The sequence below is a fragment of the Octopus bimaculoides genome, chromosome 10, assembly GCF_046866305.1.
Source record: "Octopus bimaculoides isolate indiv1 chromosome 10, ASM4686630v1, whole genome shotgun sequence".
NCBI classification, from domain to species: Eukaryota; Metazoa; Mollusca; class Cephalopoda; order Octopoda; family Octopodidae; genus Octopus; species Octopus bimaculoides.
In genome coordinates, this window is record NC_142937.1 from 25,788,497 (window position 1) to 25,810,060 (window position 21,564).

General features: G+C 35.3%; 1 protein-coding gene across 7 annotated transcripts in view; it reads right to left on the bottom strand.

The window, feature by feature from the left end:
- LOC106880784 (uncharacterized) overlaps positions 1-21,564 on the bottom strand; it is a 274,817-nt gene that overhangs the window by 206,143 nt on the left and 47,110 nt on the right. For all 7 annotated transcript variants that reach the window (XM_089358464.1, XM_089358463.1, XM_089358466.1 and 4 more), the window contains one exon: positions 362-451. In XM_089358464.1, coding sequence (XP_089214590.1) covers positions 362-451 — 90 coding nt within the window. The remainder of the gene's footprint in view (positions 1-361; positions 452-21,564) is intronic.

The following is a 21,564-nucleotide window of genomic DNA, read 5'->3' on the forward strand; positions in this document are numbered from 1 at the left end:
AGCTATGGGAAAATATTTTGCTTGGAAAGAAGTGAAGGTTAGTGACAGGAAAAGCATCCAGCCATAGAAAATCTGTCTCAACAAATTCCATCAACTCTTTGCAAGTATGGAAAAGTCACTGCTAAAACTCACCACTACAAAAACTCCCCTCCCACCTCATGAGTTTACAAGTGAGCCTCTATATGGTTGCTTGACCTGCTAGAGATAACAGTTGAATATGCCTCAAATTACATCCAACCCTTTTTATATACAAAGAGACAAAATAGTCATAGATAAAAATGAACTCAATCCTAAAGGTGCATCATCAGTGCTGACCATGGGTTAAACAATAGCAATTCTGGAGAATTGATAGAATACTTACCAGTGTTTCATGAGAGAGAACTTCTAAGAGAGAAATCAAATTGTGCCCATCTTTCAGATCATCAAACAACTCAGAAATCCTCCGAGAAGCCTAGATATAAAAGAAAATTATAAGATTATTAGAGAATTAGTGAATGTAGCAAGTAAATTTGACTGATTATATATTTATTTAATGACAATTATTGCAATGGAGGAGAGAAAGTAAAAGAAAGGGGAGTGAAAGAGAGAGATGAGGAGATGAGAGAGAGGGCCATAAGAGAGAAGGGATGCGATAAAAGACTGAACGAGGCAAAAATGTGACACAGAGGGAGGGGAATAGGAAGAGATGATGAGAGAAAGGGTGGAGAGGCAAAAAAGGTGTGAGAGAGAAAGAGAGAGAGACTGCATGTGTGTATGTGTGAGCATGTGTGTGAGAGAGAGACAGACAGACAGAGCAAGAGAAAGTTATTTCTGAAGTTAAAAATAACAACATCACATTTACTGAAAAATACCGGGATTACCAAGACACTACAGAACATTCTATTCTGCCAATGAATACTTTTATTTTATTTCATTTACAGAACTGATGCTCAATTCTTCATTATAGTTATCTATTATCTTGAGACTTTACTCAACCATTAAGTAAAGTTTCATAAGCAAGCATGAACTCTTTCTTGAAATCAGCCAAGATTTACTTAGCAGTCATCACATACTACAATGTACAGTCGTTAGAAAACTTCTAAAAAAAAAAATGGATCAGCAGATCACGACATTCATCCATCTGTTAACCAGATGTGTTACTGGGTTAGTCCTGATTAAAATGCTGTAATAATGAGTTTTGGTTATATTTGTAATTTCAGCATAGCATTGTTTGTTTGTTAGAAACTCAAAGCTTGGTTGTATTTAGAGCCTTCCATTCCATGTTAAGAAGTCTGATGAAGTCCAGGTGTGGTTGAGAAGTTTACTTCCCAAACACATGGTCTTGGGTTCAGCCCCACCATGCAGCAACTCAGACAAGTGTCTTCTACTACAGCCCCAGGCCAACCAAAGCCTTGTGAGTAGATTTAGTAGATGGAAACTGACAGAATCCTGTTATGTGTGTGTGCGCACATGTGTATTATTTCTTGTGTGCAGTTAGGTGTATAACTAGTTCTGGTGCATTTGATGTGTTAAGATAATGTAATAATGTATTCTCCTGAAGAACTGTTCTGGATTTGCATCTAATTGCCCAATGAACACCCATTTCAGAGGATGTTAATAGTCACAATGGTGAAGCGAGCATAGGGAACAAATAGTATAAGCTGCATCTTGTGTTTATCATAATTTTTCATATACACACACGTGTCTATGTGTTTGTGTCTCCTTGTCTTGACATCATGTGATAAATGTGAGTGACAGCATCATACTGGTAGTGTTCTAATCTTCCATGGAAAGATATTAAGTCTTGGAGAAATATTATTTTATTTCGAAGCAGAGGAAGGTTGAAGACACAAGAGGCACCTAACTACAGAAAAATCTACAAGAAGTTCTGTTCAGCCCATGCCAGGCATGAAAATATGGATGCTAAAATGATGGTAAGATTCATCATATGGCTCTGAGCTGAACCCCACTGAGTGATAGCTTGAAGGTGGACTGTGCCACTTCTTGGACAGAAGACATTGCACAGACTGGTTCACAACACAACCACTACGTAGCTCTCCTTCAATAGTCGACTGTGTCTTCTGAGTTCGGTTGCAAAACATTCTAAGGAATTTCAATAGGATATTGCAAGTGAGAGGGGTCAACTATCTCAGTCAGAGAGAAAGACTATATGAGGAATGAGTTATGTAGAAGATGCAAACTGGGAATTGAAACCGAAATGGCAAATGGCTTTTGAAGAATTTAGCACCACTCCCTACATAGAAGATACTAATTAACTCATTAAAAGGCAATAATTAAATGATTGTATGAAAAAAAAGATAATGATAATAATAATAAAGTATGAAAAATAACCATGAGACTGGGTGGGTGTAACAGATTAAATACACCCACACCATATATTTGGTGTGTGTGTGTTATTCAAAGTGTTTTGATTCCAACTAAGCTCCGAGTCAAAGTTGGTGACTAAAGCTTGTAAAATCTGTGTACTGTCCATTGTTTTGTTAACAAAAGGAGGAAGTAGTTTAAAATGATCATGTTTAATGGCTAACTAGTTTAGTTAGACTTAATTATCAGGGCTACATTTAGTTGACTGTTATTACTTAACATACCATTGAGTCATAGGAAAACATTGGCCAATGACTGAACTAACGAACTGTTGGTAACTAACAGTGGCTTTCAATGTGAAACAACACCTTCTTGTGTGATTGAGAGTGGTGGGAGAGAGTGAGTGAAAGAATGAGAAAAGGAGAGAAAAGAAGTTTGGTTCATTTTAATCCTTTAGTTTGATCAACCTTTCTCTTACAGCTTATATAACTCATAAATCAAAGATGGATTCCAATTTTAATATCAATAGATGAGACAAGTCTTTTTAATCTTTAATCTTTTACTTGTTTCAGTCACTGGACAGTGGCCATGCTGGGGTACCACCTTGGACGGTTTAGTCAAACAAATCAACCAGTAGTTTTTTTTTTCCAAGTCTGGTACTTATGCTATTGGTTGCTTTTCCCAAACTATTAAGCTACAGGGACATAAACAAACCAACACCAGTTGTCAAGTGGTGGTGAGACAAACACAAAGATACACACACGCATAAATATACATGATGGGCTTCTTTCAGTTTCCATCTACCAGATCCACTCACAAGGATTTGGTCAGCTCAAGGCTATATTAGAAGACACTTGCCCAAGGTGCCATGCAGTGGGACTGAACCTGGAACCAAGTGGTTGGGAAACAAGCTTCTTACCACACTTGCACCTATAATTTAATTCCAATTTAATGCATTCCAATCTTTAATAGATGAGACAAGTCTTTTTGCAAGACTAAGATATTAGTCTATTTGCAGACCATTCTCATCAGAAAAGCCAGCAACCAGGTGACCAACTAGATGAACTGGGGCATATTTAACACTATTGAACATGTCTCAGTTTATACAGAAACCATGTTAAACAACTGAAATGGTTACAAATCAAATGGTTTGACAAGAAAATTCAGAAGCAAGAGTAAAAGAGGCAGCTGTAGACCATAAAAAAAGGTCACTTTGCTAGGAAGTTCTCGTATCAGACACAATCAACAGTCAATGCTAAGGGCAAGAAACTTGCTTCTGTTAAAATTCTCAAAGAATGAGAAGCCACTGATGCATAACAGAAAAATAAAAGTTTCTGGTAAAACTAGCTGCATATAAAATCATATAAAATCACTGAGAAAGGAAAGATGAAGGAGATGGGTTTTTTTTATGACAATTCCTATTATCTTTAGGATTTTAGAAATGAGGACCAGAAGGCAGTAATTGGAGGGATTAAACAGAAATCCCTTACTTGGGAATGAAACATATTGCATCTACATATAGATTAGGGTAAATCTTAGTGTAGGGAGAAGAAAGGAATATCCTCACCACTGATGAAGTGGTGAGGATATAAGTTAGGGGTGGATCCCTGTTTGGTGATTAATGGGACAGACTGAAGGTACAAGCTGAGGGGGGAAGCCCAAGGATGGGGTTGAGGTAAAGGGTCAAGGGAATGGGCTAAGGAAAGGGGCTGAGGGGATGGATTAATGGTGGGGCTTAATAGTAGGGATACCATCAGGATCAGTCACCTTGCTAAATTTGAGTGATCAACCAGTTTCTTTATTTTTCTAAGTTGGCAATTGTGTGTATGGCAAGGGGTCAATGTATCCAGCCATAGACGCAGCTCATACTTCAGAGTTGTTGATTGACAGTCATTTTGTCTACCTTCTTTAATGAATAAATGGTGGTTGATGTATTGTATACTTTAGGAAAGGTGTGTGGAATCAAGTTTGGTGGAGCTTTGTTATTTGTGGGAGGAGGGGTGCAAGGGAGTGCAAGTGACAGAGAAAGTGTGTGCGAGTGTGTATGTGAGTGAATGAGTATATGGTGATGTATGAGAATGTGTATGTAATATGTATGAGAGTGTGGGTGTGCGATTGGGGTGGGGGCATGAGTAGGGTGTGTGAGTTTGTGGGGATGTGAGTGTTTGTGAAAGACTGGATATATATATGTAAGTGTTTGTGAGAAAGTGTACATAAGTGTGTGTGCAAACGAGAGTGTCTGTGAGCAAGAACATGTGAGTGAGTGAGTGAAAGAGAGCATGTGAGAGAGCATGTGTTGTAAGCAAAATTGCTAGCAAATGTGATTTCTTTATCAGCAGGTATCCTATTTACAGAATCATTTTGGTTGAGGAGCGGCAACATGGATACAAGCTTTATATTAGTTGAGACCCTCTTGGCAAGGGACCAGAAGACCAAGATGCAGTTTGGGAGATGAGAGAGTTTGCACACAGTGCAATGCATATAAGGTATCTTTTGCTTGCTCTTCTGATGATTATCATGCAGGCATTATGGTGGTGAGTGATTTTCTTTGGATATGGTAAACAGTTTTGTTGGTTTGTACAGCTGCAAGCCACTTGAAGGTCTGGGAATTATGGCAGAAACCTAGGAGGTATCAGCTACCGAGTTAGATGATATGAAGTAGCTGAGATTTGGAGCAAGGGCTGTTGTTGTTGTAGTTAGCAGTTAAATATATTTATAACTAATCTGGGATTCAATGGTGAAAATATATACACACACAGACATATATATATATATATATACACACACATATTTACATTTAAATAAAAGATTAGTGCAAAGGTTTTTATCCATTTTCATAATATACACATTTTACATATACAGACACCAAAGCTTAGTAGTTATGTGCACACACAACAAACGTGTGTGTTTGATGTTTTTTTTTTTTTGTATTCCAGCCATTGGACTGCAGCCATGCTGGGCGACCACCTTGAAGGGTTTTTAGCCAAATAAACTGAACCCAGTGTTTATTTTCCCTTTCTTTTAAGGCCTGGTATTCGTTTTCTCTTATTCTATTGGTCTCTTTTACAAAACCACTGAGTTATGGAGACATACATGAACCAACACCGGTTGGCAGGTGGTGTTGGATGACAAACACAAAGACACACAGATAATAGATGTATTTGACTGTGGCCATGCTGGAGCACCACCTTTAGTCAAACAAATTGGCTCCAGGACTTATTCTTTGTAAGCCTAGTATTTATTCTGTCGGTCCCTTTTGCCAAATAGCTAAGTTATGGGGGTGTAAACACACTGACATTGGTTGTATAGCAATGGGGACAAACACACATACACAATGGGCCTCTTTCAGTTTCCGTCTACCAAATCCTCTCACAAGGTTTTGGTCGACCCAAGGCTATAGTAGCAGACACTTTCCCAAGGTGCCATACAGTGGGACCAACCCCAGAACCATGCGGTTAGGAAGCAAGCTTCTTACCACACACCCACTCTTGCACCTATAAATATATTTATGACAGGCTTCTTTCAGTTTCTTCCATCTACCAAATCCACTCACAAGGCTTCGATCAGCCTGAGACTATAGAAGGATACATTTGCCCAAGGATTCACATAGTAGGACTGAGCCCAGAACCATGTGGTTGAGAAGCAAACTTCTTACCACACAGCCACATCATCCTCATCATCATCATTTGATATGTTTTCCATGCTGGTATGGGTTGGACAGTTTGACAAGAGCTGACAAGTCAGAAGACTGTACCAAGCTCTGCTGTCTACTTTAGCATGGTTTCTACTGCTCAAAGGCCTTCCTAATGCCAACCATTTTACAGTGTGTACTGGGTGTTGGGTTTTTTTTTGTGGCACCAGCAGCAATGAGACCACCAAATAACTTTCAAGACAAGACTCTTCCGTTACTGTTGTTATTACTATTATTATTAAGGCAGTGGAGTTGAGCAGAGAATCATTACAGCATTTGAAGAAAAATACTTTGTGGTATGTATTCCAGCTGTTTACATTGAGATCAAATCCAGCCAACCTCAATTTTGCCTTTCACCTCTCTAGAGTTGATAAAATACTAGTCAAGTACTGAAAATGATTGTATTGACTAATTCTCATCCTCAAATTGCTGGCTTTGTGCCAGTAGGAAGGATTCTTATTAAGACAAAATGGCAGAACTGTTAGCACACTTGGCAGAAAGCTTAGTGACATTTCATCTGTCTTTATGCACAGAGCTCAAATTCTGCTAAGGTCACCTTGGCCTTTCATCCTTTTGGGCTTGATAATATAAGTACCAGTCTAGTACTGGGGTTGGTGTAATCAACTTACACCTCTCCCCAATTTTAAGCCTTGTGTCTATAATAAAATTATTATTACCTCCGTCTTATTATTATTACCCCCGAGGAGGCATTGTTTCCAGTTGTGTTTGATTGTTTGTTTGTCTGTGGACAAGATATCTCAAGAACTGCTGTATGGATTCGGATGAAACATTCAGGGATGTTTGACCTCGTGACTGGCACAAACTGATTAAATTCGGAGATTGATCTGGTACCAGACAAGGATTCTGGATTATTTTTTCTGTTTTTTTTAATTAATTTTTGAGAGTGGTCAGGTTCACTTTTAGTATTTTTGTTTGTGAGAGCAGTCAAGTTTATTTCAGATATTCTCATTTTTAAAATCATCTCCAGTTAATCATTGGGAAGACGTTGGTGTTGCCTTGGTGGAGGTTTGCACTCTCTGAGTGCTCGTGTTGTTACATTATTATTATTTCTATTATCATCAGAATCATTAACATGTCAGACAAAATGCTTAGTGGCATTTCTTTTTCCAGCTCTTTAAATTCTGAATTCAAATTCACTCACTCAAAGTGCCATGCATTTGGAATTGAACCTGACCATATGGTTGAGAGGCAAACTTTTTAATCAGGTTAAAGCACCCATGTCTCAAGGTCCCACCACCTCCTCTGCCCATCAAGGAATCATGTGTTGTCAACAAACATTACATGAAGGAAGTTGTTCTCTGGAAGTGAAACAACAGTGGTTAACATGCACGCTCAAACCTATCTGAAGAGAGGAGGAATTTACTCATCATTGTAAAATAAATTAAATATTGCAAAATTAACGTGAAACTTCACACTTCAACAAATAAAAAGAAAAACTGATGTGAGGGATTTCTAAAACTAATGTGTTTTAATGAATAACAAAGGCAGTATTTATTTATTTATAAAGGAAACAAAATCAGTATTTAACTAGTGACTTATTGTACTGATTCCATAGAGAGGAAACAGCAAATGAATTGTGAAGGGATTTGAAATAAAAGCAAAGCGGTTTGGAAGTAGATGCTATAGAAAAACATCCTGCACAGCTGCTCTTTTGAGCAATTCACTTCTACCACCATAGAATTTTCAAAATAACAGCTTCAAAGACAGATTGAAAGAAAGACAAACAGATAGTATCTTTGAAGTTAACAATGCATAAACATATATATAATACACTCATGCCAACTATAAAGAATCAGGTGAAGATACTCAAGGGAGACAGACAACACATGCAATGTTAGGATATCTACTGTACATGCAACGACAACTCTTTTACTGCTTATGCTTATTAAAAACTGAAACAGGATTCCATTCTACTAATAGAATAAAGCTATAGCAACAGTAAAAATGGTAAAAATAAAATGGAATAGTCTGTTTAAAATCTGCAGACATAAGGACAAATCAAAGTTTGGAAAAGAGGAGAAGGAAGATACGAAAGTATTCTTTATATGACAGTGAAATTAGAATATGGCAAGACTAGAATTTCTAATATAGTTAATCAATCAACATTATAACAACCAAGTGTTTATTATTCATAAATATTCATTTATTTCTTTTATTCTTTTACTTGTTTCCTCATTGGACAGCAACCATGTTGGAGCATTGCCTTGACGGATTTAGTTGAACAAATCAACCCCAATAGTTACATGTCTGGTATTTTATTAGTATCATATTCTCTCATCCCTTGTAATACCTTCAGAGTACACCTTGACACATCACCATAGCCATATTTATCTCTCTTTCCAGCTACTTTCACCTACCCTTATATAATGCAGGGTATCCATGTATCTTTTCTATTGCACAAATCTGTCCCTGTACCTTCTAAACTTTAGCCTTTCACCATCTGATGTAAAGCCACCTCCCTCTCTACTACACCCCCAGCTCAGTCAAGGAGGATTTTTTTTGTCATGCAAATTACTTGGTGACCCCACTAGTGTTGGTGCCATAAAAAAAGCACCCAATATACTCTGAAAAATGGTTGGTGTTAGGAGGGCTATCAGGTCAGAGAAACCATACCAAAGCAGACCCTGGAATTCGACACAGACCTCTGGTTTGTTGGATCCTATCAAACAGACCCAAAGCACCGGCATGGAAGACAGACATTAAACAATACAGAGCCTGTCTCTGTATTTCATACATCAGAAACAGGCTCTTTGTAAATATAGAGTATGTTATATTAAGGGTATACAAATGTTACTTGCTTACAAAAACTTTAAGGAAAAAATAGTAATAATGAAAAATGAAAGAGCCACTGATGAAACTGGTTATAATCAATATTGCTTCTGTTGCAATTAATTATTTTTTAATAAGCCTGCAGGCTATTTGTGACATCAGTGACTGAAAAGATACTGAAAATTTATATATCATTAATAATGAGATTTGGCTGTTATGTTGCTACTGGGTGTCTGCTACTGAGAAGCCCTAAACAGGATGAAATCCCATGAACAGGCAATTCCGGCAGCTGGAGCAGACAATTCTCATCTGTCAATGATAGAAATACATATGCTTTTATGCACCACAAATCCATATGAGAGGTTCTCTCTCAGCCAATAACAGCATTCGGTATTTTAACAAAACATCCACATTAAGTTAGACATAAAGATTACCACATAGAGTGTATTTTGATACAAATATAGAAAATATAATTGTTAAACTCAACAGATTCAAAGCAGAAATACAACTCAATCAGGAAATTAGTTGAGAGAAGTTGAAAGGCAACTGCAACAAGGTTAAAGAGTAACCTAATCAAGTAACTTAATGAAGTACAGCAAGTTAATCGAGGTAACGACATTGAAGTTGATAACACAACTCATTAGACAACTGGAATAGCCTAGTTATATTTAGCTCTTTTGCCTTAGATGCACAAAATCAAGATTTTATGAGGGGGAGGGGTAGAGGGGTTCCAATGACCCAATACACTACAGACTCAGTTTATAATTAACATTCCAGAAAAGTTACAAGTAGCTACCAAAGGGATTAGAGACTACATGGCCAAAATAATCAGTCTTAAAAAATACCTCAAGTTCAATCAACCACAAGATATTTAGTGCAATGGTGTAATTTTAAGTAAACCACTCAGTTATATAATTAATTCTTTGAATATTTTCTAGCAGATCTTAGCTATACATCCCATCTTCATCATTATATATAATCTTTATATACACACACACATATCATCATCTTCATAGAATGGAACTGTAAACTATATACATATATAAAATAATGATTCGCTTTTAATGATGGAACATGAAGTAGATACAGTAGCTTTCCACTTTTCCAATCCAAGGTTTTTTTTTCTTTTAAATCAATATTTTACATGCTTTTATATATAGCTTTATCTACTTTGAGCTCCATCATTAAAAATAATTTATTTTATATCACTTTCTAAATTCTAAGAAACTTACTTCCCAACCACATGGTTCTGGGTTCAGTCCCACCGCACACCACCTTGGGCAAGTGTCTTCTACTATAGCCTCAGGCCAACCAAAGCCTTGTGAGTGTATTTGGCAGATGGAAATTGAAAGTAGTTGTGTGTGTGTGTGTGTGTGTGTGTGTGTGTATCTTTGAGTCTGTATCCCTATCACTGCAATGACAGCCAGTGTTGGTGTGTTTACATCCCAGTTGTTGCTGGCTACTTGTGACACTGTTCATCACCCAAAATGTTTTATGTTAAAAAATTTGTTCATAAGCCACAGTTCCATTTATATGGAGTCAATTTATTAGACTAAAGGTTGTGCTCCAGCATGGCTGCAGTCAAATGACTGAAACGAATAAAAGAATGTGTGTGTGTGTATATATATAAAACACTGAAGAAATATAAATTGATATCCAGGGGCATATGAATTCCTTATGTCTAACACAAAAAAAAAACAAAAAACACCCATGACTTTCGGAAACATTTTTTCATGCTCAGAATTGTTGAAGCATGGAATAAACTATCCACATCAGTTGTTAGCTATCAGGACATTACATCCTTCAAAACTTCCAAGCTTCCTGAAATTTGCCAACAGTACACCCATTGCCCCACTCCCCCACTGTTTTTTTTAAATGACTCATCCACTGTTCACTTCCAGTGCATTTTTCTATGTACTGTTCATGCACTTTGGCTACTTCTTCTGATGAGCTGTAGTGCACCTGAACACTGTATACAATAAGTTTGTCATTATTAAATTATGAAAAGTATGCTAAAAATAGCTCCAGAGTAAAAAAGGAATCACCTACCAAGAGGAATGTGTTATGAATAAAAAAGAAGAAGAAATGACCAATCTGATGAAGTGATCCATAAAGCAACATCACATCTGAGGTTGTAATTAAAATATTATGTATAATGGAGTTTGGAATCATGGTTTCCATTGTAAACTTGTTTGTCACTAAATTTGTACCCCTAGAAATTGGTTTATGCCACTACATAATTGAAATAGTTTCTGAATTTTTGCTTTTGGGGGAAAAACAAAAAATTGGAATAAATCTAAAACAGAAAGAAAATATAAAAGTTTTTTTTTTTTAATCTTAGAGAAAATCTTTATAGGTTACAATTAATTTCATTCCATCTATAAGAAAGATTGCATTTTTTTTTTTTTTGTATAGAATGAGATGTTAACAGCTGCCAATGTTCTAAAATATTTGCTTTGATTATGCCTCAGAAACCAGCTAAAAAAAAATTCTTCAAAAGAAGAGTCAATATCTTTTAGAGTAATTTGAGAGTCAATTTGTAATTATTGGGGAAATATTTTTTCAATCAGCAAATGCAAATGTGATAAGATGTTTGAATAATATGCAAGCAGCAGTAGTAGCAGCAGCAGCAGTATACTCGCAAGTCAACACATCATTGATCTACGAACAAAGAAACTCTTTGACAAAGTTATTTTAGCCTCGATTTAATTCAATCTATTGATTAGTTCATTTCTGTGAAATATAAAAGAATACATTGATTTTATTTTATTATATTGAATTTTAAAAAAAAAATACCAACTGACTGAGCAACAGGGAATGCAATTACATTAATTAAATTACATTAGTAATGAGGGTGACGTTTGTCTGGGACGTTTAAAGTTATAGTTTCTAATAAATTTGTAATATGGGATATTTGATAATATATATAACTCTTATGGAACAGATAGTTTAATAAATATACCAATGTTAACCATTTTGTTACCGTATTTCTTTCGAAATACATTTTTCAGTTAATTTCGAAAATGAAGAATTTAGTAGAACTGTCATTGTTAAGCTGGTGTTAGAAACTTAAATTATTCATAATTTTTGATAGAAGACTAATTTAAAACACAGAGTTTGTATCATAATATCAAGTGGATTTGTATTTAAAAGAGTTAACCCCCTAATCTAAAGATAAAATATTTCTTTAATAAAACTTGTAGGGATGAACTTTTCACTCTTTTACAATAGAACTTTTTTTCATTCAGTGTAATCTTTCATGTTGCAGTCACTTAGATTTTTATATTCACACAATAGTTTAACCATTTTGTTACAGTATTTCTGTTGAATTACGCTACCCTTCTTTCAGTTACTTTTGGGGGGAAAAAAAAAAGAAAAAAAAGGAAAAAAAAAAAAATCAAAATAATTTTGCTCATATTAAGCTGATGTTTAGAACATAAGCATGAAATTTTGATGGAAGGTTTGTAGATCCCTTTAAAAAGAGGAATTTGTATCATAGAATCAAGGATGGTCCCAGGTGGATTGGTATCAAAAGAGTTTAATAATTTGATTCAGTAACCTACAAACACATCATCATTTCAAATGCTTTTCATATCAAGGTTTATTTCCCAATAGGTCAGATAAAAACATGAACAGATTTGTAAAAAAAAAAAACTTACAGAAAAAAATAAATTCAAGGGCTTCTTTCATGTCACCCACATCCCATATGTTTTTTATTAATTAGTACAAATATAAGATTATTTGACTAGCCTGACTGTCCAGCAATGCTATGCCAGCTAGATATTACTTTCATGTCAGGAATGAGGTTATAAATGAACCGTTTGTTCCTCCCTTTTAGATTAGAGGAAAAGAGTGTGAGCAGTCTACAAAAAGCAATTTGTATAAATTAATAAGCAAGCTTTTTGTTTCAGTTTATGGTGAGATTCTAAAGAAAAATAGTCACAACCTAAATTAAAAGAATAACAAACTTCACAAACTGGAACCTTGTCTCAGTACAGTGCAAGAAAATAGATTTAAAAATTCAAGGAAATAAGAAATAAAAGATTATTCCGTGTATATATTTAGAACTTATTCTGCAAGACATAAGCTCCATGGTTTTTTTTAATAGAGTGAAAAACATGGGAAGAAATTCAGAAGCTAAGAAAGATAAGAAAATATAAAAACAGCTAAACCCAGAGATAGAAGTTATAGATAGGAGAGATAGTAATGATAGAAAGACTAGTTAACAGGAAATGCTTTAAAGAACAACGTGTAAAAGACTGCAAGAGTTTATTTTATATTTTAGAGTTGGCAGGCAGATGGTAAAATGGAATCAAGATGTGACAAAAGGAACAACGCAAGAACACAATCCATTCTGTAACAATAAAAGAAATGGGAGTGAGAGTATTATGAACATTTGCTACAGAGTTAATGAAAAATCTATAAAAGCCTGAACTAATTTTAAGTCGTTAAGTCTATGATGTAATATAATTAAAACATAACAAACTACTATTTACAATGACAGTCATGTGTTAATCAAGTATTTGTTCAAAAACATGTAATGTATCTGATAAGAGCGAATTTATTCACTAAATTAAGATAGTAGTGAAGTCATGTGTATCAATGTAGGTATTTGACTATGGTGTGATGATGTATAAGAGAAAACAAACAACAGTGGGATGCTGTGTGTGATAAAGAGTCCCACTCAATCAATAAATTTAACTTAAACCAAAGTAAATGAGTATGTTTAAAAAAGAAATGCAAACAGCTAATTAATCTTTTCATTACTGTATTTATTTTGAGATGCTCTGTTTCTCTCAATTAATTTTAGATATAACAAAGAATTTAGTAAAATAACTTAGTTATCATTCAGCTAGTGTTAGGAACATTAATTTTGAATAAGGTTTGATAGATTTTAATTCAAAACTTATAAAAACAAGACATTTGTACTGCAGAGCCAGTTTAAGCTGGGCTGGTAATGAAAGAGGTTAAAAGTAACGCCATTCCATCTTTTCGTTACCAAATTTCTGTTAAACTATACCGTCTCTGTTTTAATTTATTGTAAAGGCATGTAGCTTAGTGGTTAAGATATCTGGCTCATGACCATAGGGTCAAGAGTTCAATTTCTGGCAGGTGCGTTGTGTCCTTTAACAAGACACTTTATTTTACATTGCTCCAGTCTGGCAAAAATGGGTTGTACCGGTATTTCAAAGGAACAGACTTGTCACATTCTATTTCTTGCTGAATCTCCCAGAGAACTACATACAGGGTACCCATGTCTGTGAAGTACTCAGCCACTTACACATTAATTTCACAAGTAGGATGTTTCATGGATAGGATCGACTGGAATACACGTCATCATAACCAACAGAGTGCCAGTTATTTTGAAAATAATGAGCAATGACTTTTTCCAACTACAGCTTTTCACCCACAAAATACAGAAATACAAAGTAAAACTGCAACTTTGTTTTTTTACTTTTCTTTTCCTTTTATAGTTTACTCTGTACTTTCTCACATTGTTCCTACCTTACACAACAACCTTTTTTGAAGGAAATATAATTGCTATTGTTAAACTGGTGTTTGGAACATAAACTAGCATGAAACTTTAATGGACAAGTTTAATTTAAATCACTTTATAATTGAAAATTTGCATCTTTGAACCAAGGGTGGTCTCAAGTGTGTTGGTATCAAAAGGGTTAAGTAGCTATTTATGTCCACATGGTAATAGATTTCAGTGCTGGACCCTGAAACCCATTGCTATTTAAGGAAACATTTATTCATCCCTTACTCAACATTTAGGAATCTTACATTAGCATTATCAAGAACAGAAGACCAAATATTTCTTGCAGAATCTAGAAAATAATTCATGCCCATCAAAGATATATATACTTTTAGTATGACACAAAGATGGTGATTTTAGTTTGTTGCTGTTTCAACTGTATTCACTGAGATTTTAACAGGCCAACAAACTTTACACAATGTATTTTTCAAGGTTTCCTAAAAATTAAACTTCAAATTTCATCTTAACCCGTGACAAATGAGTGTACAACAATGACAAACCCTATGCAGGGTAAAACAAGCCTGTTATCCTTGTGAGTCATTGCTGCGACAATGTTTGTCTTGTTCCAATATATTATATATATATATACATATATATATACACACACACACACACATACATAGAGATAGAGAGAGATAGAGAAAGAGAGAGAGCTTTTCACATGTGTCTTTCAAGAAATTTTCTCTCAGACAACCATATCATCATTCCTTTTAATAGTGTATCTACATTTACTATGAGGTACAGATGGCAACCATAAATATATTCACCACTGAGGGAATCAAATGGGGTCAAACACAATCAGGAAACCCACTGACATTCTGGGTGAAGTCCTGTGTTTTTAGGTTTCTCTGAGACAAAATATCACAACTAGTGCCATTCCATGGTTGTATAGACATTATAAATGTTAAATATATATATATACACTGTGAAGGTGCAATGGCTTAGAAGTTAAGGTATTTGGCTCACAATCATAAGGTTGTGAGTTCAATTCCTAAATGTGTCCTTGAGCAAGACACTTTATTTCAAGTTGCTTCAGTTCACTCAGCTGGCGGAAATGAGTGGTACCTGTTTTAAGGGCCAACCTCATCACACTTTGTGTCATGCTGAATCTCCCTCAGAACTACATTAAGGGTATGTGTGTCTGTGGAGTGCTCAGCCATTAATTTCACAAGTAAGTAATTCTGTTGATCGGATTAACTGGAACACTCATTGTTGTAACCAACAGAGAGCCAGTTTCCTTTATTTTTTTATATGTACACCCCAGTACATAAATGAGTGGTTTATGATCATGAATATTTGAAAACAAGATTGGTTTGTGGGGTAATTTTGCTAAGATTAAGAGCTGAATTAATGCCACAGTCATTGCATTGTGGCTATAGAATAGAACGACTATATTGGTCTGTTTTCTTTGTTGATAAAAAGATACTCGTCCTCCATGGTTGGGTGATTATCACTAGGAAGAGCACCCAATTATAAGAACACCCCAGTGCTACAACAAACTTCAATTTCACAAAACTATCTTATCTATGTCACAATGGGACCAAAAAGAAAAGAATATAAAAGGATTCATGAATAAAGAATCCTAAGGTTGAGAAATTCAGTTAATTTTTTTTTACATTGAATATGTTTTGTCAAGGAAGGGGGATTAATCAAAAAAGTGTGGTAAGTAGCTTGCTTACCAACCACATGGTTCCGGGTTCACTCCCACTGCGTGGCACCTTGGGCAAGTGTCTTCTACTATAGCCTCAGGCCGACCAAAGCCTTGTAAGTGGATTTGGTAGACAAAAACTGAAAGAAGCCTGTCTATATATATATATATATATATATATATATATATATATATACACGTGTGTGTGTGTGTGTGTGTGTGTGTGTGTCTCCAACATCGCTTGACAACCTATACTGGTGTGTTTACATTCCCGTAATTTAGCAGTTCGGCAAAAGAGACCAATAGAATAAGTACTAGAAGTCGATTTGCTCAACTAAATGCACTGCTCCAGCATGGCCACAGTCAAATTACTGAAACAAGTAAAAGATTAAAAGAAAGTAAATGTAGGAATAAATAAATAAATATGAACAACAAAAACGTTCTTTGAATAGGTTGAAGGTTATGTCTTGCCTATTAGATTTTTATCTTTTGTTTTTATGTGGGTGTGGCTGTGTGGTAAGAAGCTTGCTTCCCAACCACATAGTTCTGGGTTCATTCCCACTGCATGGCACCTTGGGAAAGTGTCTTCTACTAGTAGCTCAGATCAACCAAAGCCTTGTGAGTGTATTAGATAGAAGGAAACTGAAAGAAGCCTGTCACATGAGAGCATGTGTGTGTGTTTATCACTGCTCAATAACTGGTGTTGGTGTGTTTACCTCCTCATAACATAGCAGTTTAGCAAAAGCGATCAATAGAATGTACCAGTCTTAAAAACAAAAAAATAAGTTCCTGAGTTGATTCATTTGACTAAAAAGTTAAGGTCGTGCCCCAGTATGGCCACAATCTAATGACAAACAAAAGATAAAGGAATTAAGGCAATATATAAGAATTACCGATTTAGTAATGCTCATGTATTATTAGATCAAAAGGAAGAATATCCAGGTTTGAGAATGGCAGGGAAGAAAATGGTAAGTCAACATCACAGAAAGAATATAGTTTTTTTTTCTTTTCTTTTGGGGGCTAAATTTACATATGAAATCTTAAGCTTGTTGTGTAATAAGACCAGCTGGCCAGTTTCAAGGTGTGAAAACTCAGCTTTACAGTGTAATAAAACCAGGTGGCCAGTTTCAGAATTTTGTAATAATGTTAACTTCAGGAAAGGATGCTGAAAACGTGGACTGGCAGAAAAGATAATGAAGAGCCGCAGTTGAAAGAAACCCAATGTTTTTTTTTTTAATTTCCATCTCATAACACATTTTCTTTTTTGTAGAGATTTTTAAAGAGTAGGAAATAGTTTCTACAGAAGACATAGCTAGTGGTATTGTTCAAACATTCACAAAACAGCTAGTTTAATGTGAAAGGAAAGATGTTTGTTCTTTCCTTCATTTGTTCGTTTTATGTCCATTTTACCATGCTTGCATGGATTAGACAAATATGTTAATTTGAGGCATCATTTTATAGCCAGATGCCCTTCCTAACACAAAAATTGATGTTTTTCAAGGGGTCAATTATTCCATCTGGCTCTAAAGGAACAGTGCCGAAGTAACTGGCAACAACACTGCATGTTGCACTTTTGTACAAGTGATCGCAGATGTAAGCAAACACACATAACCATGCATGTCCAAACACACGCACATGTGCGCACACACACACACACAAATAGTATCTTTCACTTTCCAGCTACAAAGAAAAAACAATCACATCCTATATTGTAATTTCAAAGTTACAAGAGGACACATGGTTAACCCTTAAGAATTTATAGCTTTTATCATTCCAAAAAGGAATTATATAACTTCAGCTTAATCTCAGTGCAATTTTTATCAGGTGACCTCTTCAAGATTTACATAAAACTGAAATCTTGTTCCAGTTAAGGTTAACTTCTCACAGAATATCTTAGTACAAATGTAAAGATTTACTTTAGAATTTCTCAGAATCACTTAAATGATTTTTGAGAAAAGAAAAATTGGTTTAGAGACAAGATGGTCATGAAGTGGAAAGATCTTGATGCTTCTATTTATTTACAGACACTTGAGTTTGTTTGTTTTTTTAGTTCAAGTGGCCATGATGCTAAGTGCTGAGAGTTAAAAACTATTAAGATTTACACATTTACAGGAAACGTAAATACCAGGCCTTGTTGCTGGCAGATTTGTAAACACTTTCACTCAAGGTTCCCAGGTTTATAAAAGGTGACACTCACATTTTAACAGACTGATTACATATACATACATGCATATATTTTGTGTGTGTGTGTGTGTGTGTGTGTGTGTGTGTGTGTGTGTGTGTGTGTGTGTGTGTGTGTGTGTGTGTGTAGTTAAGATGCTAGATCCCAACCCATTTGGTTTTGGGTTCAGTTCCATTGTGGTAGCTGGCAAAATACCTTCTACTATAGCCACAGGACAACTAAAGCCTTGTGAATGGATTTGGTAAATGGAAACCGAAAGAAAAGCCCGTCATATGTAAGTGTGTATGTGTAGACACACACATTATATTATATTATATATATATACATAAAATCACTAACATCCACTTTTCCATGCCCACATGGAATTTTGAGACATTTTCTACACTCAGATGCCCTTCCTGCCCTTCCTCTCACCAACTCTTACTTGTTTTTAAGAAGGTACTATAAATATGTGTGTATCTGTGTGTGTGTGTGTGTGTGTGTGTTTGAATATGCCTTTATCTTGACATCATGTGATGGTTGTAAATGAGTATCACCATCATATAAGCAATGTTGTTTGTTGCCAGTCTACACGTGGGGTAGTATTACCTTGCTTGGAAACAGCTAAGAGTTGGCAACTAGAAGAGCCTCCAGCCATAGGAAATCTGTCTCAACAAATTCTGTCTGACTCGTGCAAACATGGAAAGTGGATGTTAAAATGATGATGATATACTTATATAAAGTTTACTTTCTGAAAAGGGGTATTGTTAGGGTCAACAACAGAAATTTCAAGTGCAACAGCAATCTGCCACCAGATGCAAGATGCTTGCCTCAATTTTGACACATGTGGGAGTTAAGAGATTTTTTTTTTTTTTCTGAGGGGAAAATACATGTCAAAAGAAGGAGATGAAACAAGAATTTCAACACCTGAAATGATATTGCCATTTTTGCCTGCAACCAGATATTTTCCTTTAATTCTTTAGCATTTAAAGCTGGCTATATTCAGCCCAAATATTTTTCCTGATCAAACTGGCCAGAATCAGCCTCTCACATAAATCATACAATGTCAGTCTTTGTGTGTGTGTGGGGGGGGGGGGGGGGACCCACATCACATCCTTGATTGAAATTTCAAAGCTACAAGATAACATGACTAGATCAAAACAATATAGATAAATAAGCACTACATTTCATCTGAATGCTAAAGGGTTAATCTAGCACAGCTAAGAAAAGATTTGTTCTGCGGTTCCTCCTGGCTTTTAAAACAAAAAGTGCTCCAGGAATACTTACATTTGTCTCTGATAAGAAATCACTATTGTTTTAACCAGAGAATTCTCAATTTTATACTGTATGTATGGCTTTTATAATGGTTAATATCGGTTTGCGAAGATCTATGGAGGCAAGCGAAAGCAAAACCATCAATGGCACTTGTGCCCAGCATCGCCTTCCTGGTACTTGTGCCAGATGGCACGTGTAAAGACATTTGAGCAAGATCGTTGCCAGTGCCGCCGAACTGGCTCCTGTGCAGGTGGCATGTAAAATACACCATTTTGAGTGTGGCTGTTGCCAGTACCACCTGACTGGCCTTCGTGCCGGTGGCACGTAAAAGCACCAACTACACTCTCGGAGTGGTTGGCGTTAGGAAGGGCATCCAGCTGTAGAAGCTCTGCCAAATCAGATTGGAGCCTGGTGTAGCTATCTGGTTTCACCAGTCCTCAGTCAAATCGTCCAACCCATGCTAGCATGGAAAGCAGACGTTAAACGATGATGATGATGATGATGAATACTTAGCTATAAACAGCTAAGTAGACTGAGCAGACAGTGTTAAGTGTTTTGGCTATGATTGTACTACACTGAGAAAATAGGAATAGTTAACTCTTTTGGCCAATGTTCAGAGACCTTAGAGGGTCTGTTGGTTGCCACCTTCTCCTGATCAATACCACTAAACCTTTTGTTCTTTCATTATTGACAATATCAATCTATTTTGGCAGATGCCAGGCTATTTTGGCACAAATAGTTGTTAGAAGATCTAAATATTTTATCATGTCTTGTTGGGTGAAACAGGACCAGGTTCAGATCCTACCAATATTGAAGTTACAGAAGATCAAAACACAAAGGAAGAGCCATCACTTACAATAACAGACTCTTTGAAAGGATTCTGTCAAAGGAGAATGAACATAAACCAATAATAATGAGGATTCTGATAATGATAGTAATGATCATTATGACAATGATGATGATTATTGTAATGAAGATTATGACAATGATAATTATGAGAATTTATAAGGATAATGATGACAATCATGGCAAAGATGACAAAAGCAAAGATGATTATGACAGTTGTGACAGTGATGATAATAATGACAATTATGACAATGAATGACAATTATGATGATCACAATCGTGATGATAATGAAGACAACAATATTTTACATAGATTAAGATACACAACTTTGAAAGTGTCAATGTTAAAAGTTGAGCCAGGAATTTCTCTTCAAACATTTATACAAAATAGTTGCTTTGACACAAAAAACCTTTTTTTAATGAGCAAAGTTTATAATTTTCAGCACTGATTGCTTACAGTTAAACAAGAAAAATTTTAATTTTGTTCAACAATAACTTGCAAGCAAAGAAAACAATAAAACTATTGATAGCCACAAACAAAATTAATATAAGACTAGGATAAGTTTTATTATGTTATTATTAAAGAATGAGAAATTACATGGAAATAAAAACAGACAAATTTGCAGGGGGATATTTATTTCATGATGAAATCAAAGTGAAATATAGTTCACCTGGTTTTTTTAAAGCTTATTAAGAGATTATCTAATGAAGAAGATTAAGCTTATGAACTTTACACACACACACACACACACACACACACACACACATACATACATATATATATATATATGTATGAACAACTCTACAATCACATTCACCCACACACAAAATAAAAACAAACTTAAAATCAGAGATTAACTGCACAAGATAAATAAGAAAACTGTACAATTTCTGATTTGGATTAAGACCTTAACAAAACTCCACTTAATAAATATTAAGAAATAATCAGTGAAACTAAAATGAAACAAATCGTCACATCAGCTGATTAAAGATTACTGAGCTACAGAAACCAAACAATAACAGGCTTTAAAGTGTTTCACTTGAAAATATCAAATAATGGCTGATAGTGAGGAGATGGGAAACAAACCAAACACAAAAGAAAAAAATATCTAGGGATGATTCAGTTGACCTAGACCAGGGGTTCTTAACCCTTTATCTATGGACTCTTTTGATTACTATTTTATTCTGGTGAACCCCCATAGCCATTCGATGTTTAAAAACTAGTTTTATAGAAACCTCTTTCAAAGTTCCTATTTTGTTTTTCACACATTCCCTGTGTAGGTTGAACTATGTAAAATGTTAGAGAGAGA